Source organism: Panthera uncia, chromosome D2 (assembly GCF_023721935.1).
Source record: "Panthera uncia isolate 11264 chromosome D2, Puncia_PCG_1.0, whole genome shotgun sequence".
In the NCBI taxonomy this organism is placed as follows: Eukaryota; Metazoa; Chordata; class Mammalia; order Carnivora; family Felidae; genus Panthera; species Panthera uncia.
The window spans coordinates 15,481,918-15,504,948 of NC_064818.1; the positions used below are offsets into that span (position 1 = coordinate 15,481,918).

The 23,031-nt window shown below is 48.5% G+C and overlaps 1 protein-coding gene across 4 annotated transcripts in view; it reads left to right on the plus strand.

The window, feature by feature from the left end:
- SIPA1L2 (signal induced proliferation associated 1 like 2) overlaps window positions 1-23,031 on the plus strand; it is a 107,948-nt gene that overhangs the window by 67,290 nt on the left and 17,627 nt on the right. For 3 of the 4 annotated variants that reach the window (XM_049644997.1, XM_049644998.1, XM_049644999.1), the window contains exons 11-16: window positions 1,137-1,237; window positions 1,641-1,744; window positions 3,764-4,143; window positions 11,187-11,411; window positions 14,710-14,863; window positions 17,102-17,321. In XM_049644997.1, the coding sequence (XP_049500954.1) occupies window positions 1,137-1,237; window positions 1,641-1,744; window positions 3,764-4,143; window positions 11,187-11,411; window positions 14,710-14,863; window positions 17,102-17,321 (1,184 nt within the window). Of the gene's footprint in view, window positions 1-1,136; window positions 1,238-1,640; window positions 1,745-3,763; window positions 4,144-11,186; window positions 11,412-14,709; window positions 14,864-17,101; window positions 17,322-17,480; window positions 18,542-23,031 lie in introns of those variants that run through there. The other variant, XM_049645000.1, reaches the window with a different exon arrangement.

The window sequence follows — 23,031 nt, forward strand, 5'->3', positions numbered from 1 at the left end:
GTCCCCGGTCCGTGTGTGTGTGTGTGTGTGTGTGTGTGTGTGTGTGGTGTCCAAGAGCCGGCAGGTCAGGTCGAGCCCAAGGATGCCCGAGGTCTGCTGAACTGACAGATACAGAAACCCAGGAGAAACATCCAGCAAAGTCAGGGACGAAAAGGGTGAGGGTGGTGTTCCTGACAGCATCTTTTTGCACGTACTGGCTTTTTTTGTTTTATTTATTTTATTTTTTTTAATGTTTATTTATTTTTAAGAGAGAGAGAGAGACAGAATGCGAGTGGGTTAGGGGCAGAGAGAGAGGGAGGCACAGAATCCGAAGCAGGCTCCAGGCTCTGAGCTGTCAGCACAGAGCCTGACACGGGGCTCGAACCCACGAGCCGTGAGATCACGACCTGAGCCGACGTCGGGCGCTCGACCGACTGAGCCACCCAGGCGCCCCATGCCACGTACTGTTTTGCAGTTGAGTCTGGAGAGGAGAGAACCGCCAGGGCAGAGAAGGGTCGAGAAGGGTCTTGCTGGGGGAACAGCAACTTCGTTACTGCTCTCACAGAAGCAGAGGGAAATGTCTCTCCCTGGATCCCTTTGGTTTAGGCTTAGCAGTCGATGTTTGTAACCAGATTCTGTAAGTAAGAATCGTTTTGTAACAGGAAGAAGTTTCCCGTCCTTCATTTCTTTTGTAGAATTATGTTGCCCTCTTTGGGGTTTTCATACCACAGAGTCCAGAGATGTAGTCTAGAGTGAAACAGTCTTACTTTCTTGCCCTTAAAAACATTAATATAAAGAAATATCGGTTCCATGTATTCTCAGCAGGAAGGAAAGCGGAACAAAACGAAACAGAAGCAGTGAGCTCCTCCTTGGCTTACTGGGGACAGGTTTTCTGACCCTGGCCAGCCCTCCCACCTCCTGGCATGGGCAGCCCTTTCGTGTCTGTAAATGGCTGTCATCCAGGTGCCTCTGTTGAGCCGGCAGTGACACCACAGGGTCCCCGATTACAGCCGCTTGAAGCACTCCTGGCAGGGCCGGGCCAGCACACGACTTCTGCTGAGGGCTCCCCCCCACGCCCCCATTCCGGAGCAGCACCCCCAGGGGATGTGTCCGCGGATGCCCGGCCGGCCGGCCACTCAGCTCTGTGGTCTTTGCAGGTGCCAGTCTCCCCTGCTGCTCGAGCACCAGGGCGCGGGCCCTTTGGAGTGTGAAGGAGCCAGGGAGCGGGAGGAGGTGCTGGAAGGAAGCAGGCATCTGGGTAATGAGAAAGCCGGCTGGTAAACTGGCCTTCCTCTGTGCTCTTCAACCCCCTTCCCTCCTTCCTCCTGTCGCTTGTTTACTTGTTCGTTCGTCCGTTGGCTCCGCCCACTGGGTGAGCACTGTCGTGGGAGCAAGCCCGTGTGGTCGGCGGGGTCTTCCGACGCCACGGGGCACCTCGTCCTGGGTGGTTGTGCTTGTGGTGCCTGTGGCAACGGAACATTGACCTTCTGGTGGTGGTCCCGCCCACCCTGGGGGTGTATCCGTTGGGGAGACCAGAAGGGTCTAGAACCACAGTCCCGCTCGTTGTCTCCACACCATTTTGTTCGGCTTCTGTGTGGCTTTGCTGTCTCGTTAACACTAAAAACCAGATATTCTCCTCTTCTTCTCTCTTTATGCGATAGAAACCAAATGGCATGGCCCACCCTCCAAAGTCCTGAGTTCCTATAAGGAAAGAGCCCTGCAGAAAGATTCAAGTTGCAAAGACTCCCCCAACAAGCTTTCCCACGTAAGTCCTTCGTCCGTAAACGCCCCTCTCACGTGGCCGGCCTCATGCATCTCCCCACACGTCGCGTGAGAATCCGGGGACTCGGTCGCAGGTCGTCTACCTCCCAGGTCTCTTGGAGGCGAGGTCAAGACAAATCTATACATAAGTTACATTTTCTTTTCCCTCGTTGATTTCTAAAGAACCTCAGAGAAAGGCCACACGGGAAATTACTGGCAAAGCCAAGACTATGTCCTCCAGCCTTCCGATCCGTGACATCCGGCATCGCGGTTACTAAACCACAGTCCTGTTTTTATGGTCAACGGTTTACGCCCTTGTGGGCGGTGCCAGAAAGTGCAAAGCAGCATACCCTGCCCATACTGGCCGCGTAATGATTCACGGTACTACTCGTGGCCGCTGACTAGCGGTCAGCAGCGAGGACTGACAGGTAGTGCTCCAGAGCGCCCGGCATGGGCTCCCGGGCATTGGCACATGCCGTTCCATGCATTAGCACATGCCGTTCCATTCAGGCGGCCGTAGCTCAGTGAGGCAGAACTTCCTGTCACATGCGAAAACGTGACCTGTTGGCCGTTGGCCAAAAAAAAGCCAACATTTGAAACTAGCTTAATTTTGAGAGCTCGCAGGTGAAGAAATTTTATCATTTCCTGACCTGAGCTGCTTTTTCCCTCTTTGTTCAGGAGTCACTGGCGAGCTCTACAGCCGAGTGCCCGGGGAACCCATGGGCCCGTCCTTCCCTTAGCGATGTCAGGGCCTTGTCTTGAGCCAGCCTCACAGTAGCCGTTGAATTCCACCTTGACAAATCTCTGACGGTGGTGTAAGACCCCTTTAGGAAGGCAGGGGTAGGAGTAGACGTGAGAACGGCAGTGTGTGCTAAAAAGGTCACGGGGGTGTGCTTAAGGATCTGACGGACGGCAGGAAGGAGAAAAGGCCAAACCACTTTAAGGTAGATCAGGACATGACTTGGCCTCATGATCCCAGCCCTTGGCTCCCGCTTCAGGCCTTGTCCGTTTTCCCAGGCTCTGAAGAGAAGCCAGTCGGTATGATTCCCTGAGTCAGATGCTCTCTTTGCTTTGTGTCTTGCAGAGACTGCAAGGAGAGCCCCTTCTCATTAGCACCGGGGGCATACGGTGACTCCGGCTCCCTCAGAGAAGTCACTTGTATTAGATTGCGCTTCGCGGTGGCAGCGTGCGGCCGTGCATTATCTCACTGGGCCCACGCATTAATCATCGGAGCTCAGTATTGTGAGCACAGGGAGGGGCTAGGTGACTGGACACCATCCCACCGCTGTGATTCAAACCCGGGTCTTGTGCCCGAACCCGGGGCTGGCACTGCAATTTGTCACAGGAGAGCTTTCTTGGTAAAAGACTGCTCCCCTCTTTGTGCTAATTTTCCATGCGCCTCCCCGGTTTGTGTAACGTTTGTTGATTATTTTCCGGTTGGTGACACCGCGGCAACACTTTCATGCTTCACGCACGAAGAATCGAACAAAGGCTTGAGGAGATTCCCATTTAACTTAAGATGAGTTATGAGCCGGATTAGGAGTCTGGGACTTGTGCATAAAACCAGGAGAGTTTTAAAAAGTGAATTCTAGGGGTGCCTGGGTGGTTCAGCCGGTTAAGCACCCGACTTCAGCTCGGGTCACGATCTCACGGTTCGTGGGTTTAAGCTCCACATCGGGCTCAGTGCTACCAGCCTGGAGCCTGCTTCCGATTCTGTGTCTCCCTTTCTCTCTGCTCCTCCCCTGCTCAGACTCTATCTCTCTCTCTCTCTCAAAAATAAATAATAAAGATTAAAAAAATTTTTTTTTTAAATAAAAAAAAAAAAGTGAATTCTAAAAAAACAATAACAAAAACCCATAAAAGTGAGTTCTGCCATTCATCATCTCACGTGGCGGGGCGCGTCAAAAGGGTCCCGGGGGGATCCTCTGGCCTGTAGCTCTGTGAGTCTGGGCGAGAAGAAGTTTCACAAGGAAGCAGAGTCTGGGGTCTGTCTGACGCCCCTCCGTTTCTCTCTCTTCTCCAGATTGGAGACAAAAGTTGCTCCAGTCACTCCAGCAGCAACACGCTGTCCAGCAACACGTCCAGCAACAGCGACGACAAGCACTTTGGGTCCGGGGACCTGATGGACCCGGAGCTGCTGGGGCTCACCTACATCAAAGGGGCCTCCACGGACAGTGGCATCGACACGGCCCCCTGCATGCCGGCCGCCGTCCTGGGCCCCGTGCACCTGGCGGGCGGCAGGGCCGTGATCCACAGCCGCGCCGAACAGTGGGGCGACCCGGCCGACCTCCCGGGGCCTGACGGCGAGGCGGCCAAGATGTACGCGGTGCACGGCTACGCGCCGGCCGGCAGCGCGGCCGACGGCAGCGTGGGCGACCTCAGCGAGATCTCGTCTCACTCCAGGTCAGTGCCCCTGCACCACTGGCCGGCACCGGCGGGGGCCCGCCCGGTCCTGCTGGGGGCGGGGAGGGGCCCCGGGATGGGAAGGGCGTGGGCCGGCCCCCTGCGTGCCCGGCCGTGTGACTTCAGAGGAAAGGCTCACGTCTCAGGTCCGACCGTGAAATGCGCACCCCGGGAAGTCACTCGCGTGGGGTGTCGCTACCCTTCTCTTTGAATCGGAGAGAAGGCTGCACAGCGCGGTTGCTCGCTCCCGTAGGCACTGACCTCTCTCCCAGTTCGGCTTGTTCCTAAGCTTTTAGGAGAAGCGGTGGCAAGCGAGGCGGCCCTCAGGCTGCAGCGCACGGTAATTCGGGGGGCTGTGCGCAGCTCCCTTAGATGGAGGCCGTGCCCGCTGAGCTGTGTCCCGGAGTCCCCTTTACCGCAAGGGGGGACCCGAGGTCCGAAAGTTCGTTCAGATGATTGGTTCGGTTTTTTAAAACGAAGACTAGCTGCATTTAACAGGATGCTTTTCTGAGGTGTAGATGTTTAACACACGGTTACGAGTGGTTTTAAACTCCTGTGTGTGTGTGTGTGTGCGCGTGTATGTGTGAGAGACGTATGTCTGTACATTTCAAAAACCCATCTAGTCTGATTTCTGCCTTCAGAGACTAGATGGAGAAATCCATTTGTTCAGAGGTGGCTGTGGACAGACTTTAACCACACCGGCTACCCTCATTTCCCTCTTGCCTGCGAGGCTTCCTAACCCGGCTCCCAGCTACTGTGGGACTTGCCCCAGAGCCTTTCTCAAGGCCACTGCTGCCCTCCCCCTCCCCCCAGTCTCCCGCCAGACCTTCTCCCTTTGTCACACAGCCACCGCCAGGGGATGGGGACCTCACGGAGTCTCAGCTGGGAGCCACGTTGGACAGCCCCACACGCAGTCAGTGGGCACAAACAGGAGTAGCCGTGGTCACGTTCTCAGTGCCAGCGTGCAGAGCATCTCGGCTGTCTCCCCCGGAAGTCGTGGAAAATTCTTTACGTCAAACTTGCGCGTGTGCGCACATACTCACTGCTGCGGTCCCGCGTTTATTGTCCTGTGGCTAACACCTTCCTCGGTGTCTTACTTACCGCGTGTGTCACTCGAGGGCGTTTATGTTACAAGTCAAAGAAGACCCCCCCCCCCCCCCCCCCCACTAATCGGTTCACACAACAAAGGCAGTATTGTGGCTCATGTAACAGAAAAGTCCAGAACCGTCAAGGTGCTGCTACAGCTCGCTTGATAACCACCCAAGACTGGACTGCCCCCATCATTAGGCTTGACGTGATAGGCCCCGAAATCATGGTGGGGGGATCCTCTTGGCTGAATTTGGCCGTGTCGCCTGTAGGCCCCCCGAGCTCACGCTCTTTTGTCCACAGGAAGAAAGTGTGGTTCTTGTCTAGTTTCAGCAGAAACTCTCCCCCCCCACCCCCAAGTATCTCCTCACATTCCCTTGGCTTTCACCACCCTGGTAGGGGGCACCATTGTCTGAGGCAGGAGGCGGCTGAGAGGTGGTGAAGACAGCTGCTTCCCCGGAAGAAATCGGGGTATTGTTACACCAGTAGAAGGGGGCAGATGCCAGGCAGGGGAGTCCTCTAACTGTCCATCTACCCCATACTCCCGTCTTCTACGGAGGCAGATGGAGCGTAGGATGCGGAGATTGTTTTCAAGATAGACATTCTTACCACTGTTTACCAGTTCTCTTTACTAATTTGACTTAAAATATGTTTAGGAATAAATAAATAATATAGGAGTATTAGCAGTGACTTCGGTTACCTGCATTATTCCTATCCTAATTTCAGGGACAGTTGAAAATCGGCCATACTTACAGAAATCATCTCGGGATTCCACCCGCTTCTAATGTCTCGTTCAGAGCTGACGAGACTTGTGACACGGCTGACTTCGCGATACCTTGTTAGACAAATGTAATTGGCATCGCAGATGGAACTGTGTTGTACTATTAAGGAAAATTTCTGTGGAACCTGCTTCTCAGAGCACCTTCATTTGTAAATAGAGGTAGGGATATTTATAGGATTTGAAGGAGATTTTGCTGAATACCTGAACCATCCGTTAATTTAGTGGGTTAGGCTATTAGAAAGTATATGAGAGTGCAAGATTGAATTTCTGATGGATTTGCCTTTTTTTCTACCTCTTTAAACTGAGTGCGTCCACAGCTGTTGTGGAAATGATATATGTTGAGGGACTAGGAGCCGTTCCCACCTGACTGGGTTTTTCTCGAGGTCCTTCGCTGACGGTGACTCTGAGGCCACGTTTCAACTTACACTGTAGGCTTTTGCTCAGTAGGAAATTTAGTCAGCAAATTGAATCTTTTGAATACTTCCTCCTGTCTGTCCTCTGACCTGTGCAGAAGAACTAGAGAAAATCAGATTTAAAATATTTTGACGGTTTTAAAATATTCAAAATATTTAAAAATTTTAAATGTTATTTTATGTATATGTGAAATATATATTTTGTTTTTGAATTTTGTATTAAATATATCAATATTTTACACTTCCTTATTTATTTTAATGTTTATTTTTGAGAGAGCGAGAGAGAGAGGGAGACACAGAATCCAAAGCAGGCTGCAGGCTCTGAGCCGTCAGCACAGAGCCCGACGCGGGGCTCGAACTCAGAACTGTGAGGTCCTGACCTGAGCCAGTGGGACGCTTAACTGACAGGAGTCACCCAGGCGCCCTGATATTTCACGTTTCGAATATTTAAAATGAGATTTAAAGTCTCCGAGGGTGGAAGGAAAAGGAATTTTGCTCAGTAAGATCTCTGTCCGATTCTGCAAACCCTAAAGGGCCTGTGTGTCTGTGGTGATGAAATCACCAGCCCCCTACTTTCTCCTCTGGTTCTCTTTGGGCTGGGAGCTGAGGCCCAGTGCCCGGCGGTCTGGGCTACGACTGGGAGCAGCCCACGTAGGAGAAAGAGCAGAATAAACCTGGGCAGGGGCTGACACCAGGGCTGAGCACCTGGCGAAGATCACAGCCCGGCCCCCATGCCCTCTGTACCCCATCCCGTGTTTTACTTTCTTTTTAGCCCTCACCCAGAGCTGAAATGGTTTGGGCCTATTATGCATCCCCCCGCATAAGAACTTAGCTCTGCCTCCCCTCACCGGAGCGTCCTGTTTGGAGGCCAGAAGGCACTTGGCCTGCCTCGTTCACTTGGTATCCACAGCACCCGCTGCACTGCTTTGCACAGGGTAGGCCTTGGAATACGTGGGAGACGAGGAGGGCTGGGTAACCCCTTACCGATTGAGTTCATAAACCCACTGGGGATTTCTGCTAGAGAAGTAGGGCGCACCTGGGATCGGCTGCTCCCAGTTCCCAGTTTCAGGAGGCCCGATCAGTGCGTGGCACGCACTTAATACTCTAGTTCTGCTTTTTTGCACGACCGCCACACCCTCCCCCCGCCAGCGCTCACACACTTAACTTCCCAGCAGACGTCCGGGAGGAAAGAAGCACAGAGTTGTGTGTGTGGTAGGATCGCAGGACTGTGCGGAGGGAGACAGAGGACTTCAAACTCTTTAAGACAAGCTTCCGTGGCGCAGGACAAAAACAGGTGGGGGGAGGGGTGTGCAGAGGTCATCCAAGATGGGACCCCAGGGGTTGCAGCCTGCTTTCTCTGCTGCTCAGACCTTTGGTTCAGCAAACCCGTTTTTTTCTGCCAGGGGAAGGCGCTTAGGTAAGAGCTCAGAACACAAAGCAGGATTTGTATCAGCCCAACCAAGGTTCTGCAAAGTGAAATAAGTCAACTGCAAAAAAATAATAATAATTTCATGTTCTGGATTCTCCTGCAGAATGGCTCATAGCATCCCTTGTATATCATTATTCATACCCTTCTCTTAGTAGCAGTGATGGGAATCTGGCGGGTGAAACTCTAAAATAAGAACTTTAGTCTAGAAGGCAAGGATTCATGAAAAGCTTACTGCCAACATTCTAGAATATTTACCCATTTCAGAGAAAACTTTGATAATGATGTCACTGCTGCTAAGCATAGATATTTGCCATGTTGCTCATCAAATCGATTTGGTGAATTTGCTCTTAGAGTTTAGTGTTTAAATATTTTATATTGGTGGGGTGCCTGGGTGGCTCAGTCGGTTAAGCGTCTGACTTCGGCTCAGGTCATGATCTCACGGGTCGTGAGTTCGAGCCCCGCGTTGGTCTCTATGCTGACAGCTCAGAGCCTAGAGCCTGCTTCAGATTCTGTCTCTCTCTCTCTCTCTCTGCCCCTCCTCCACTTACACTCTGTCTCTCTCTCCTTCAAAAATAAACATTAACAAAATTTTCTAAAATATAGGAGTATGATAGAGAGTTTGCCACCAATTCTCAAATGGTTCAGAGAGGGATATATGTAGTAAGATAGTAACAGTGAATGTAGGTGAAGGATATAGGGATGTGTTTCTACTATTTGTATACCTTATCCGTCGATCTGAAGTTTCTCAAAATTCGCAGCTTAGGTGGAAATCTCCAGGCCTCCATCTACAGACCCCATATGTTGGGAGCGTATCCCCGGGTGTATACCCGGTAAATGGAAAGAGTTCAAAGCTCCCTTTCTCAGTGCTCCTTGCTTCTTCCTTGGGTAGCTCGGGGCATGGGAAGGCAGTGACACATCTTCCCCCAGAGTCCATGATTTAGAGCCCAGATTGAAGGAGTTTTGAGCCACACTAAGGAACACCAGACCCAACCCCGTAGCTAAGTTACTTCATAGTAGTAAATGAGGCATTTTCTTTGTGTTTTTTTAAATGTTCATTTATTTTTGAGAGAGAGAGAGTGCAAGCACGGGTGGGGGGGGGCAGACAGAGAGAGGGGGACACAGAATCCGAAGCAGGCTCCAGGCTCTGAGCTGTCGGCACAGAGCCCGACGCGGGGCTCGAACTTGTGACCCACGAGATCATGACCTGAGCCGAAGTCAGACGCTTAACTGACTGAGCCACCCAGGCGCCCCTGTTTTATTTGTTTTTTAATTTTTCATATACCACAGTGCCTCCAACACGTAAACCCTCCAAAGTGAGTTGGTTTATTTTGTTACCCTCTTTCCTTTTGAACGTTTATAAAAAGCCCATTTTAATAACCATTCCTCATTTTGATTTTTTTCTTTTACTTCCTACCTTGTAGGATACTTAACTCTATACACAGGGTTTTCCGAAAGGTAGCGCTCATCGGGTTTCGGAATAAGGTTAATATTTCATCCTACCAGAAAGCCTGCCACCCAGGGAGCCCTACGGTAAACTCTTTGAATAGCAAGTACTCCTACTTATGGACAACTCGTTTGCGTGCATCACTAACAAAAACTGACCTTCTTGTAATGCCTACTCTGTGGCATGTATTGTTGTAAGTGCTTCGCTAATATTAACATGGTCTTTGGAGCAGTCCTTTGAGGGGAGGCCCTGTTACAGCCCCTTTCACAGATGAGAAAACTGAGGTTCAGAAAGCCTCCCCGGGTCTCACCCGGGAGTTAGCATGAAGACACAGCCAGTCCGGCCCCGGGGTCCTCAGAGGGCCCTGGCGTGTCAACTTTCCCGAAAGTGAAGCCCTCCTTGCTTTCTGAATTCTGGCACTATCACTGCAGTTTGTCATTTGTCACGAAACTTTCTGTTGTCAGTTCTTCCTGAATTAAAAAAGATCTGTAGGCTTTTCTATTTCTATGGGCGGGTTATACTGTCAGCAGGGAGTCCCTCTGGCCTTAGTAGTTCGACTGCTGACTTCAAACAATTTTTGTTGTGATTTAGGGATTCCTCATTTCAGTCCTAGTTTGTTGTTGGGTCACGTGATCGCGCAGCAAACGCGCATATGACCCCCAGATGCGGAGTTGGCCTTGCGGTGTCAGAACCCACTCCCATGCCCTTCTCTTCTCCCTGGAGGGAGCCTCTAGCCCGCTTTCCTTGTCCCCCTCCCCTCGCCTCTCCTCACTGTTTTCCAAACTGAATACCTGCGTTCCTGAGCAACTTTGTCCCGTTTGCCTGTTTGTAAACTTTATTTAAACATGGAACCGGGGGCGCCTGTGGGGCTCAGTCGGTTAAGCGGCCGACTTCGGCTCAGGTCACGATCTCACGGTCCGTGAGTTCGAGCCCCACGTCGGGCTCTAGGCTGACAGCTCAGAGCCTGGAGCCTGCTTCCGATTCTGTGTCTCCCTCTCTCTCTGCCCCTCCCCTGTTCATGCTCTGTCTCTCTCTGTCTCAAAAATAAATAAACGTTAAAAAAAATTAAAAAAAAAAACATGGAACCGTGCGACGTATTCTTTGTGGCTTGCTGCTTTTTCTACGTGACGTCTGTGAGGTTCACCCAAGGTGTTGGCAACCTCAGTTCATTTGTTCACAGAGTCTTCCCTTTATCCATTCTTGTTCATCGACTGGCCGTCCGTTTCGCTACTGACGATCCAGGTGGGGGGAATCGGGGACCTGTGACGATCAGTCCGCCTATCGCCATGGGTACCTGTTGCACATGTGCAGGGGTTTATCCAGGGCGCACGCTCAGGAGCGGAATTGCTGGGTCGTGTGCCACACAGGTGCACACCTTTACGGGTCGTGCCCAGACTGGTTTCCAAACCGTCTGCCTCACTTCTCACGGCGGGCAGGCGGGCACTCCTTACCAGCCGCTCCCATTCCTGCCAGCGCGGGGCGCGTGCCGCGTACTTGTCGTGGTTTGCGTCGGCATTTTCCCTGGCAGCACTTGACGTTGAGCACGTTCTTTTGGGTTTCCTCTCTTTCGGCGCATCGGTTTTAAGTATGTTGCTTATGTTTATATCTGATTTTCCTCTGATTGTTTTTAACATCCTTCCAGCCACAGGCCTACCGTGTGCACGTGAGCATCGTCGGCGCTGGGAAAATCAGGCACTCCCAACCAGGCCCACGGTGGAAGGACCGCCCCGTCTGCCTGCTTGGCCCGATTTTGTTCCGGGGGGGAGAGGGGGAGCACAGTGAGGCGGGGCGGGGGGGGGGGGCGGGGGAGGGGGAGCGGCTGAGTCCAGCAGCGTGCTGGCACTGATGAAATCTGGTTGTATCGCAGCATTTGTCTGCTCTTCTCCTCAGCGGTTCACACCATTCAGGAAGCCCTTCCGCTCACTGTTCCAAAAATAGTGGGTCTCTGGATACGTCCAAAGTCTACATCGTGTCCCACAGCAGCGCCCAACAGGTCCCCGGGTCCGCGTCCAAGCCCTACCACAGGCAAGGGGCAGTGAGCAAGTATGTCATCGGCTGGAAGAAATCGGAGGGCAGCCCGCCGCCCGAGGAACCCGAAGTGACCGAGTGTCAGGGGTAAGGTGGCCAGTGGCTCTTCTCTACCCAACCTCACACACCTTTTGGGGACGGACTAAGCGGATGCATTTTTCCCCTCGACAGAAATACATTTTCTAAGAAGGAATAACCTAGAAACATCCTTGTACATCTTCTTAAATGTTGGCATTTACGTTTCTCTTTCAAAGTCTTCTCTTTCCTTGAGTTTCGTGTTTGAAAAGTGAGAGAAATCCCTGTTCTGTGGTCTTCTGTCCAGAAAACTGCCTGCAATAGAAAAGTCACGGTCATGGGCAGTTGACGGTGTGAGGATAGAGTCTGTAAATAAACAAGTTCAAGGGCGATTCGAATCCCCCCCAGTGTCCCTGAGTGTTTCTTAAACTTGTGTGACACCATCAGAGAGAAAGTATTCTACCCAATTTGAACATGACTTTGATTTCCCTTCCAGTTGTTTGGTTTTGTGGGGTCAGGTAGGGAGGGACGTGAGGTGCCTCTTGAAAAAGAGAAAAAAGATGCCGATAATCCGTTTTATAACACCTGTGGAAGCTCTGATATCTCTCTGAAGAGACAAGTTAAAGAAATCACATGTCAAGAACGCAAAACAAGGATGGTCAGAGCTATTTTCGTTGTTTGCGTATTTTTTATTTTATTTTTTAAAATTTTTTTGAATGTTTTTTTATTTATTTTTGAGAGAGAGAAAGAGAGATAGAGCATGAGCGGGAGAGGGGCAGAGAGAGAGGGAGACACAGAATCCGAAGCAGGCTCCTGGCTCCGAGCTGTCCGCTCAGAGCCCGACGCGGGGCTCGAACCCACACCTGCAAGATCATGACCTGAGCCAAAGTCGGACGCTGAACCAACTGAGCCGCTCAGGCACGCCTGTTTCCTTATTTTTAAAAGGACAGCCATTGGGAGCCTGGGTGGCTTAGTCAGTTGAGCATCCGACTCTGGATTTCAGCTCGGGTCATGATCTTGCAGTTTGGGAGATCGAGCCCCACATCAGGCTCTAGGTTGACCGCACGGAGCCTGCTTGGGAGTCTCTCTCTTTCCCTCGCTCTCTGCCTCTCCCCCACTCATCTCACTTGAATGCCCTCTCTCTCTCTCTCTCTCAAAATCAATAAGCATTTTTTAAAAATAAAAAAAAATAAAAGGACAGCCTTAAGAAAAAAGAAACTCCCATGCACTAAACTGTGAAGCCATTGTGCCTGCAGCATCGTCACGTGTGGAGGGCGCGTGGGGGGCTGCCCTGATTTCCACAGAGCTCTTTTACGTCTTCAGCTTGGTTGATGAACTGGCACCACTTTTTTCCCGGAAAAAAATGATCCCGCTTTTTAAATATGGAGAGCCTGCTACTGCTCTCTAAACTAAAAATCATTTTAGGGCTGAAATTGAACATGGAGTCTTTTTGTTTAAAAAAAAAAACACACAAAACCCATCATGTCAATAATTGCAAATGAGGTATTTAGAAAGGAATTCAATAGTGATAGCCACACTTTGTGCCCACAAATGCAGATTTCTCTTTCCTTTTTCTTTTTTTTTTTAAGTAGGCTCCGTACCCGGCGTGAGGTTTGAACTCACAACCCTAAGATCAAGAGTCACCTGCTCTACGGACTGAGCCAGTCAGGCGCCCCCATAAATGCAGATTTCTAACTATTTCTGCCTATTGATACGTCTCCTGAGCGCCTCACACAAATTCATCCGGAGCCTTCTGAGTTCTGTGTGAAAGCACTGTTTGAGGGCTCTCTTTAAGAGTCAGGGAAGGATGACAGGTGCCCATTTGGACATTTTGCTCTCCCGAGCCCCCCCAGAGTTTGTGCATTTGAACACACAGGTTTGAAGGCACGGACTCTCAGTAAAAGAAGGGCAGAGTCAGGAGCATCGTGAGGAGGAGGTCTGGGCATGTGGGCGACAAAGCTTTACTTCCCCGCATCACACGAGGCTAGTGCTGGGATTTGAACCCGGGCCGGATCTCTGCGTGCTGTGTCATTCCCGTCCTGTGTGTGTGTGGGGGGGGGGGGGGGCGCGGCAGGCACCCCAGGACTTGTCCAGCTAAGTCGAGTGCTCCTAAAACAAGGGAACACACTGTAATGTGGAAGCAATGAATCTAGAACACCTGCAGACGGCAGAAACAGCATCCCATCTTATCGCCGAAAGATGCTTTGAAACGGATGGGCCAAGTCCGGTGCGTTTGTGCCACAAAGGATTAGAGAACGTCAATGTCCCGTTGTACACAAAAGATAAAACTCTGAAGTTTCCAGTTACCTCTTTAACATCACATTGTGGAACCCTCCTTGACCCAACCTGACCTACCTCAGCAACAAAGCGAAAGCCAGAGAGACTTCCAGATAATCGCTGTTAATTTTGAGCACGTCCGCGTGAGTTCCTTACTCTGGTAATTTCCCAGTGAGCTGTCGGACTGTGACAAGATGGCCTCGCCTCTCAAATAGTCATCTCAGTGACACATGACAATAACAGACAGGTCTGTCGCCCTGTGGCCCTGGGCCATGGATTCCTAGAACGTTGCATTTCAGGTCATGTGGCAAGGACCGTTCACTGCTGACAGTACAGCCACTGATGATTCACTGTGTCCTCCGGAATGTTCGCTTCCTCGGATTGAATTTCCAGAGTAAACTTTTAAAAATCGAGTCCCTGGTTTTCTCCCTGGAAAAGAGCTGAAAACAGTAATTCCGCTAGACAGTCTTTTGTTGTTCGTAAATACATTTTTACATCCTGATAATTAAGGGAGACAGCTGCCTTATTTATCCAAACGGCCTTGCGGAATTGCCAATAATAAAACGTGCTTGGCACACGCCTGAATCGATTACTCTTAAATTTCAGGCTCCCTCGGGTGCCTCTCTCTGTGTCACCCGGGTGAGATGGGGCAGCGCGGTTGTCTACCTGCGAGAGGAGGGTTCTCTCGAGTTTTCTGAGAAACGCAAGGAGGTGTTCCTGCAAAGGACATATGATAATCTCTGATGAATTATTGAAAGTGTGTTTTCTGACAGATTGGGAAAAGAAAAAGCACGGCCTTAAAAAAAAAAAAAAAGGCTATATTTTTTTTCCCCATCCGGGGCTTCAGGGACCTGACTTGATTCTGAATTATTCAGAAATCTACCTTTAGAGCTGAGCTCATTTCACACGTGTAAAATGACATGGGGGTCTGGAGCAAACGCGGCAGTGACCTGACTCCATAATTAAGAATCGCGCGTATGAGTAGGTGGTGGTGGAATCGGCGGATTTTAATCCTTCGGGCTACACGCGTTTTACAAATGGGCTGACCCCTCCCTCCTCTTAACTTCCCCTCTGCTTTGTTTCTGTGCAACAGGCTGTATGGTGAGATGGAGATCCTGTCCACGGCAACGCAGCACCAGACCGTGGTGGGGGATGCTGTTGCAGAAACTCAACATGTTCTGTCCAAAGAAGATTTTCTGAAACTGATGCTTCCTGACAGTCCGTTAGTGGAGGAGGGGAGAAGAAAGGTTAGCGACTTTCATGAGGCTTTGCAGTTACCAGAAATACCGAAGAAAAGTCGAAAGAGGCTCGGAAGTTTCCAGAGTCCCGCCTCGTGCGTTCTCTGTCATGACTCTACCTGGTACTCTGTGCATGGCTGACCGTTTTCAGGGGGTTTTTCTATCAGCAGGGCAAGCCCCCGGGGGAGGTGAGGAAGGGCAACTTTCTAGCATGGATGGAGAGGACAAGGGGCAGGCAGGCCTGGCCGAAAATCCCAGCTCCGGTGACAAGCAGCCACGTGACTCTGTGCAAGTGACTTGACCTCCCGGCCCAGGGTCGTCCTCCGAAAAAAGGAGACCGTGAAACGTGTACCAGAGAGAAGAAATAACACAGGCGCAGCCTCTTAGCACCGGTACATTCTGGGTGATCAGAGGCAGTAGCTATGAAATCCATACTACCTGACTTGTTACAGAAATCTGTCCTCTGCTCCAAGCCGGGCACTGTAAATATGACGGAGCATGCAGCACGCCGTCAGTCCCAAGGGAAGGCCATGTGTCCGTCTTCTAAGCCAACCTCACGTTCGGTGGCACACCTTCATTCGTCACGTAGTAGTCCCCCGCTAACGTTCGATCACTTCTTGTTAACAAGTTGTAGCTTCGCTGTTATTACGGTCTCTTAAACCACTTGGTTACGTAACAGAAAGGATTCGAAAGAACCTGCCAGTCATTTAGCTCAGTCTCCTCTTTTTGCAAGTGCCTGGGTCCCTACGTGGTGAAAGTTCATATAAATGTAGGGTGTCAGAGTCAGGAATGGAAGTCAGATCTTCTCCCTTCTCATCCAGTGCTCTCTCTCGTCCAAATGAAAAGAAAAACATATATATATAAATATACATATGAGGCATCGCCATGTTGACTGGGCTCAGGGTAAACACCAAGTCTGTGTGCTCCTGTCTTCTCTATAATAAAACAATACTGCAATTAACCTAATTGTGTTCTTAGAATAACACTCTAATTAGATACTACCTGAAAGCTGCTTTAATCTAATGCGCCTGTAATCATGTTCTGAAGAACCTGCTGGTGTGTGTGAAGAGGGAATCCCAGAAGAACTCGATCATAATGAGCCTCTTTTTTTTTTTTTTTTCTAAACTTGTATCAAATCATATATACGGTACTGTATAAGCTTGGGTGCAGACTTGTAAAAAGGGGCAGATAGCTGTTCTTTTCATAGAAATGAACTTCTCTCCTTGACGTGGGGTTCCCCCCACCCCCGCTTCTAAGACGAATCACCTTCCTTTCATGGTGTAAATTCAACTTTGTAGTCGACACACATTCCAGTTGGACAGACCAGACAGAATGGAAGGAACGCATACAATAGAAATATGTTTAGCTTTCTCGCTGCACTCACAAATGTAAATAGCCATTTCTGTGTTTGTTTGATGCAAACATTCTGGCTTTTACTATTGTTTATATAAAAGGAATGTGGTTCGGTATGCAGAAGACGAAGTTGGAAAGTCAGATCTGATTTAATTTTTTTGAGTATTTTGACTACTGCTTCTTGAGTAAGAATTCTCCCGACCCTGTCTGCGAGTTAACACAATAATTTCAGTGGTTCCCTTAAATCCGGTAATAATCGATTACCATAACTCCATTTTCAACAATTATAGTAGACCTCTGTGGGTGATCACTTTTAAGTAGACAAGATTTTACTGGACTGATAACCACTGCTTCTTGAACCTGCTTGTGTGGCCTAGAGAGCCTCAGTGTTCAAAATTGGTTTTATTTTATTTTTTTTTTTGGATGAGATTGAACCTCACATTGCAGTGGATTGATACAGAAATTGCCTGATATTAAAACGTAGTCATTTCAAATTAAGATCAAGCCCACGCTATGTGTGCTTTTGCGTAACTGTGCCCGAAATGGCAACCTTCTAGATTTCCAGGACCTGGCGGTGTTATAAGGTTATGGAGGTTCCATTTAACATTTCAGAATTAATAAAGCTGCCCTTGTCTAATTCATGATAGTAGTTCACAGAATGTCAAAGGAGGAAAACATTCAAATCCAGTAACAGCCCCAGAGCCCTGGTGTGTTTGCCTAGATGACCCACGTGCCTGGTTTAGCATTCCTGAGCTAACGGTTGATGCCTGCCTGCCTGCCTAGGGAGAACTCAGATGCTATCACGGTGGTACTTGTATTGCTGGATTTAGTCAGAGAAATTCCATGCTTTCAACTCTTTTGTGTCTGTCTTCCCCCTTCTCCCCCCCACCCTAGTTTTCGTTCTATGGGAACCTGTCTCCAAGACGCTCACTCTACCGCACCCTCTCGGATGAGAGCATCTGCAGCAATCGGAGGGGGTCTTCCTTTGGCAGTTCGCGAAGCTCAATACTTGACCAAGCCCTGCCCAACGACATTCTGTTCAGCACCACCCCACCCTACCACAGCACGCTGCCCCCCCGCACCCACCCCGCGCCCAGCTTGGGGAGCCTGAGAAGTAAGTATGCGGGGGCTGAACTTCCGTACGCGGGGGCCCTTCGGGTTGTGCCCCCGTAGAGATTTGGGAGGGGTTAGGTTTCTTTTTTAAGACACATATTATTTGGTGCGTCTGCTTTTCTTTCCTTTTTTTAAAAAAAAATTTTTCAATGTGATACAGGCATCAGAGTGGATACTTTTTAGAAGTTAAGCAGTGCCGCGAGTGTTGAAGAATATTGAAAAGCCCATATTCAACATTTTTTATTGAGTCATGACTATATAAATAAAAGATGTATGTGTGTGTATAAGAAAAAAATACCTAAGACCTGATTTTATAAAGGCAAAAGTGGCACGGGAGGTAGATTTTCCATTGGGCAGCAAGCAAGGAGGAAGGTTTGGTTTCCCTCCGTCCCTGACATTGAACACCAGGGGATGGGCAAGGTGGGAGATGGGCACGGGAGCCGTGGGTCTTCAACCTGACTTTCCCCGTGGGTGGTGGAATGACCCTGTGTTCATCATTCATGCGCTCTGTGTCCGGTTTACTCCAGTTTACGGGTCACACACTGACTGGGTAATTTCTACACGATTTTCCTTCAGATCTTAAAATCTTTGACTTTTACGTGGTGTCAGCGTTTAAGGGTGCTAATTTTTTTTTACTCTGGCTTTGTTTCCTTTTTCAGAATTTAATTTCTAGTGTACAGGATGATTAAGGATTTAATCAGAACTACATTCATTATCCGTTTTTTTTTATTTCATAAAAAGCATTATCTTTAGAACCAATTTGAACTTCATAATATGTGTGGAAATCTCAGGCTAAATGAAATAAAAGTTCTAATAGTGCTTCTTCTAATGTTGAACATAATTGGAAATGAACCTTGTCTCATAAAATCCTTAATCTACTTCTTTAAGTAACATAATATCCTGCCTGCTATAATGAGTCAATTTGCCTAAATTGAAGAAACCTTTAAACTCCTTCTTGATAACCCTATGAAAGGTCAGACATATTCTAATAACCTAATATTTCTCTAAATGTTTTTCCTTTTTTGTAAATAGGTAAATTTAACGTCCTCTTGAAAGCGTGCATAAAATCAGTAAGACTGTTTTCTCGCAGATGTTATTTCTTTCATTTCTAATGCTTGATGTGTGGTCATGAAATCTGTGGCCTGTGCGTCGATGTAATTCTTATATTCACCCTTCACTGCTTCCATTGTGAAAGATACTTTTTTTTTTTAACTTTTTTTTTTAATGAAAAAAAATTTTTTTTTTTTAAGAGCAGTTCTAGGTTCACAGCAAAATTTAGCAGAAGGCACAGGGAGTTCCCAGATACCCCTGCCCCCACACATGCACAGCCTCCCTGGCGATCAACGTCTCTCACCCAGGGTACATTTGCTACAATCCGTGCACCTGCATTGATACATCGTCATGAACCAGAGTCCATCGTTTGCTTACATTAGGATTCAGTCTCCATGCCATACATGCTGTGGGTCTGGACAGTGTCAGATGACATGTACCCACCACTGCAGTATGCCAACCACTGATCTTTTCACCGTCTCCCTTGTTTTGTCTTTTCCAAAATGTCATATACTTAGAATCATACAGTATGTAGCTTTTTCAGGAGAACTCCGTGTCTTTTCACGGCTTGACAGTTTCTTTCTCTTCAGCACTAGATAATATTCCATTGTCTGGATGTACCACAGCTTCTCTCTCTGTCCACCTACTGAAGAAATGCATCCTTTTTTAGTATTTGCAAAGTATAAAGGCGCAAGTAGGAAACAGGCAGGGTACATTAGTTGTTCACGATTCAAGTGCAAAACTGCCTTACCTGTCTTCACTGGTCGTTTCTCTGGGAAAAGCAGTGAGCGTGGTCCTTGCCGCTGGCTCTTCTCTGTTGAAACCTGATTTGGCAACGCGACTTCAGTTTCCTGTAGAACTACTCAGAAAAGGTTCTGTCGGTTCTGTGAGTGAAATGACACGATGTGGATAAGGGAGCTAGAAGTAATTTGTGCTAACGTGTCTGACACCCGCACTGAACCTGTGTGGTCGTTCCTTTTGAATCCACAGATTTTTGTCATTCTTCACTTTCTGTGGTTTCTGGTCGCTCGGCAGAACCTCTGTAAGAAGAGCCCACTCTCTGAGAGTAGTTCAGAACCGGAACAACGGATGTCTGAAGAGAGGAATGAGGACGAATTGAGGTTGTCCAGTTGTTTTCTCTTAGTCCCAGAGACTTAGCTTCATGTGAAAGCTTGGAGGGGAGGTTCATTCCGTCGAGCTTCTAGAAGCCACGTAGAAAGAGGTAGGCAGAAACTCAGAAGGCGTGCATGTGCTTCGGGTAAGCTTTAAAACTGGAGCGTCCCCACCACGGATCCTCACAGAGAGAATCTGTCACTAATGGAGACTGGTCAGCAAGTTTGTCTCTTTACAGCAAATGTCGCTGGAGCTTTTCCACGGGTAATTATTATTATAGTCACAGGCTTCTCGTTCAGATATTTTTAGCTAGTACCTGTCCCACATTTGAACCTGTCTCAGACTCTTTCTTCTCTGGAGATCAAGATCTTGATTCAACCTTGTGAGACCAGTCCCTCACAAACACATTTTGGATGTGATTCATGTCATGATTCATGTAGATTTCCTGTGAAGTCCCTGAAACGTGCTAGATCATTAGGTCTTCAACTTGGAGGCGTAAAAATACGGCCTGATGAAGCAATTGAAACTGTTTCTGAAATGCTTCTGTGTTGCATTTAGGGTCTTTGTTTTCATTATTATTGGATTCCAGAACAAAATTTCTTTTGTGGCCCACATAGAAAAAAATGGGGAATGGCCATTTGGATGCATGATTCACAGGCCAGATAACCAATGATATTGATAAATGTGCCCAGTATCTGTTTCCTCCTTGACCAGTGGGCACCTGGCTTTATTCAGTGTAGGGCTGCTTCCGTACCTTGGCTGTTGTAAATAATGCTTCTGTAAACATCGGAGTGCATGTATCCCTTCGAATTAGTGTTTTTGTATTCTTCAGGTAAATACTGGATCATATGGACATTTTATTTTTAATTTTTTGAGGCACCTCCACACTGTTTCCCACCATGGCTTCACCAGTTTGCATTCCCACCGGCAGTGCAGGAGGGCTCCTTTTTCTCCACATCCTCGCCAGCATTTATTTCTTTTTGATATTAGCCATTCTGACAGGTGTGAGATGATACCTCATTGTGGTTTTGATTTGCATTTCCCTGATGATCAGTGATGTTGAGCATCTTTTCACGTATCCTTTGGCCATCTCTATGTCTTCTTTGGAGAAATGTCTGTTCATGTCTTGTGCCCAGTTTTTAATTGGATTATTTGGGTTTTCTTTTCTTTTTTTCTTTCTTTCTTTTTTTTTTTTTCTTTTTTTTTGGTGTTGTGTAAGTTCTTCGCAGGTTTTGGATACTGATCCTTTATCAGAAATGTTATTTACAAACATCTTCTTCCATTTGGTAGGTTGTCTTTTTGTTTTATTGACTTTCCAAAAAGCAGAAGCTTTTTGTGCCAGTATGGTCCCGATTCTTTATTTCTCCTTTTGTTTCCCTTGTCTCAGGAGACCTGTATAGAAAAATGTTGTACGGCTGATGTCAGAGATATTACTGCCCGTGCTCTCTTCTAGGATTTTTATCGTTTCGAGTCTCACATTTAGTCCCTTCATTCATTTTGAGTTTATTTTTGTGCATGGTGTAAGAAGGTCATACGGTTTCCTCCTTCGGCATGTCACTGTCCGGTTTTCCCAACACCATTTGTCGAAGAGACTTTTTCCCATTACACATTTTTGCCTCCTTTGTCAAAGATTTATTGACCATATAGTTGTACGTTTATCTCTGGGCTTTCTATTCTGTTCCATTGGGGTGTGTGTGTGTGTGTGTGTGTGTGTGTGTGTGTACCATACTGTTTTGATCAGTACAGCTTTGTACTATAACTTGAAGTCTGGAATCGCGATGCCCCCATCTTTGTTTTTCTTTTTCAAGACTGCTTTGGCTATTCGGGGTCTTTTGTGAGAATCCCTCTTTTTTGTTTTTTGTTTTATGGAGATCAAAACTCTCCAAGGAATGGGAGAAATCTTCGTATGAGCATAGACTCACAAGAGTTAAGTTTCAGAAGATAAGAAAAGAGTACTAACTTATGCATGTTTCCAGATCCTGGAGTTTTGACCTAGCACCTCCCAAAGGATGCCCCTTGAAGCTTCAAGAAGGGGGCAGTTTAGAATAAGTCAAATGAGTATTTTCTCGGTAATTCAGTACGCCCGCATGATGCTACAGACCCAGGCATAGGCCCAGTGTGTGGAGTGCAGGTGGTAAGAGCTGCTTACAGGCAGAAGATGGCCCTGGCCACAGTTGGCATTGCAGAACGTGTCCGTGGGCCATCAGAGGCAGGGGGTCTGGCTGATCCACAAGGGCGCTGCTTTGTCTTTCTCAAAGGTTCCCAGTCTCCCCTGTAATAAACATTCAGTGGTGTTTCGAGAGGAACTGCCCAAACCTCAGCTGTCTGACCATCAGGAGGACTCCTCAGCATTTATAACAACAAACAAAGGCACCCCTGATACAGACGGTCATTGTGCCTTCCGGTTGTGGATAAACAAACAGGAAGTCATGACATCAGTGTCCAGGCCGGAGAGCAGGGGCCAGGCGTCCATGCCTAGACATTAGCCATCTTTCAGACTCCCCGAGCCACTTTCTCCTTTGAATTGGCTGAAAGAGCAGGGTGCACTCCTGACGTCACACGAGCTTTGGAAATAACAAAGACAGGGGGTGCCTTTTCTTCCGCATCTGTAAGACTCCGGAAACAACCTAGTCACAGCCACCGTGGTGTGCACCTTCCCCAAACCCCCACTGGACCAGCACCAGCAGCATTCACCTGCTTGCTGACCGGGCTCCTCAAGGGCGGAAGCTGTGTCTTCCTGGTCCTATAGTACCTGCTGGTGCCTGGAACATAGGAGATGCTGGGTAAGCATCATCTAGGTGATGGCAGTAGTGATAACCTCACATCCAGCAAGAACGTTCTAAAGGATTTTTGGTGATTCGGAATCTCAGACCAAAAAAATAAATAAATAAAATTTATGTTTTGCCAATTATATGATCTTCCAAGCAATTGAAAAGAAATTGAGGTGCTTTTCATTTTGAGAACTCGGAGAATTTAGACGCTCTTACTCCGTTTAAGGTGAGTGTCGGTGACCCTGGGACCTTCCTGCGTGCTGAGAAATGATGACACGTCATAGATACATGGCTAACTAGGCTCCAATAAATCCTGGGGGAAAGAAGCCTTCCTAATCCACTGACCGTCTTTGCCAGCCCTATGGTGTCAAATAAACACAAAAGTTTCATTCACACCTGGGGAAGAGGGAATACTAGCTTGTAATAAAAAAGAAATCTCACAAATCGCATTTCCCTCCTTTTGCCCCCTGCATCTCCATAAAAGTTGGAGGAAGTTAGCACGCCCGAGGCTTGCCTCTGGTTGTGAAACTTACGCCTCGGGACATTCCCAGATCCTGGAGTCCTCACGGGCTTGGCATGCGGCTTCTGCGTGACTTGTGTCCAGGGCAGCGAGCACACCTACAGAGCAGGTGGACCAGTCCTGCTGGGGCCCCTCACTCCCTCCGTCGTCCGTCCCTCCCTCCCTCCCTCCCTCCCTCTCAGCTTTGGTTTCCTGGCCACCAGGATTCAGATTTGTGCCTTGGCTTAATTACAGATGGCCACGTATTGTGGGATCTT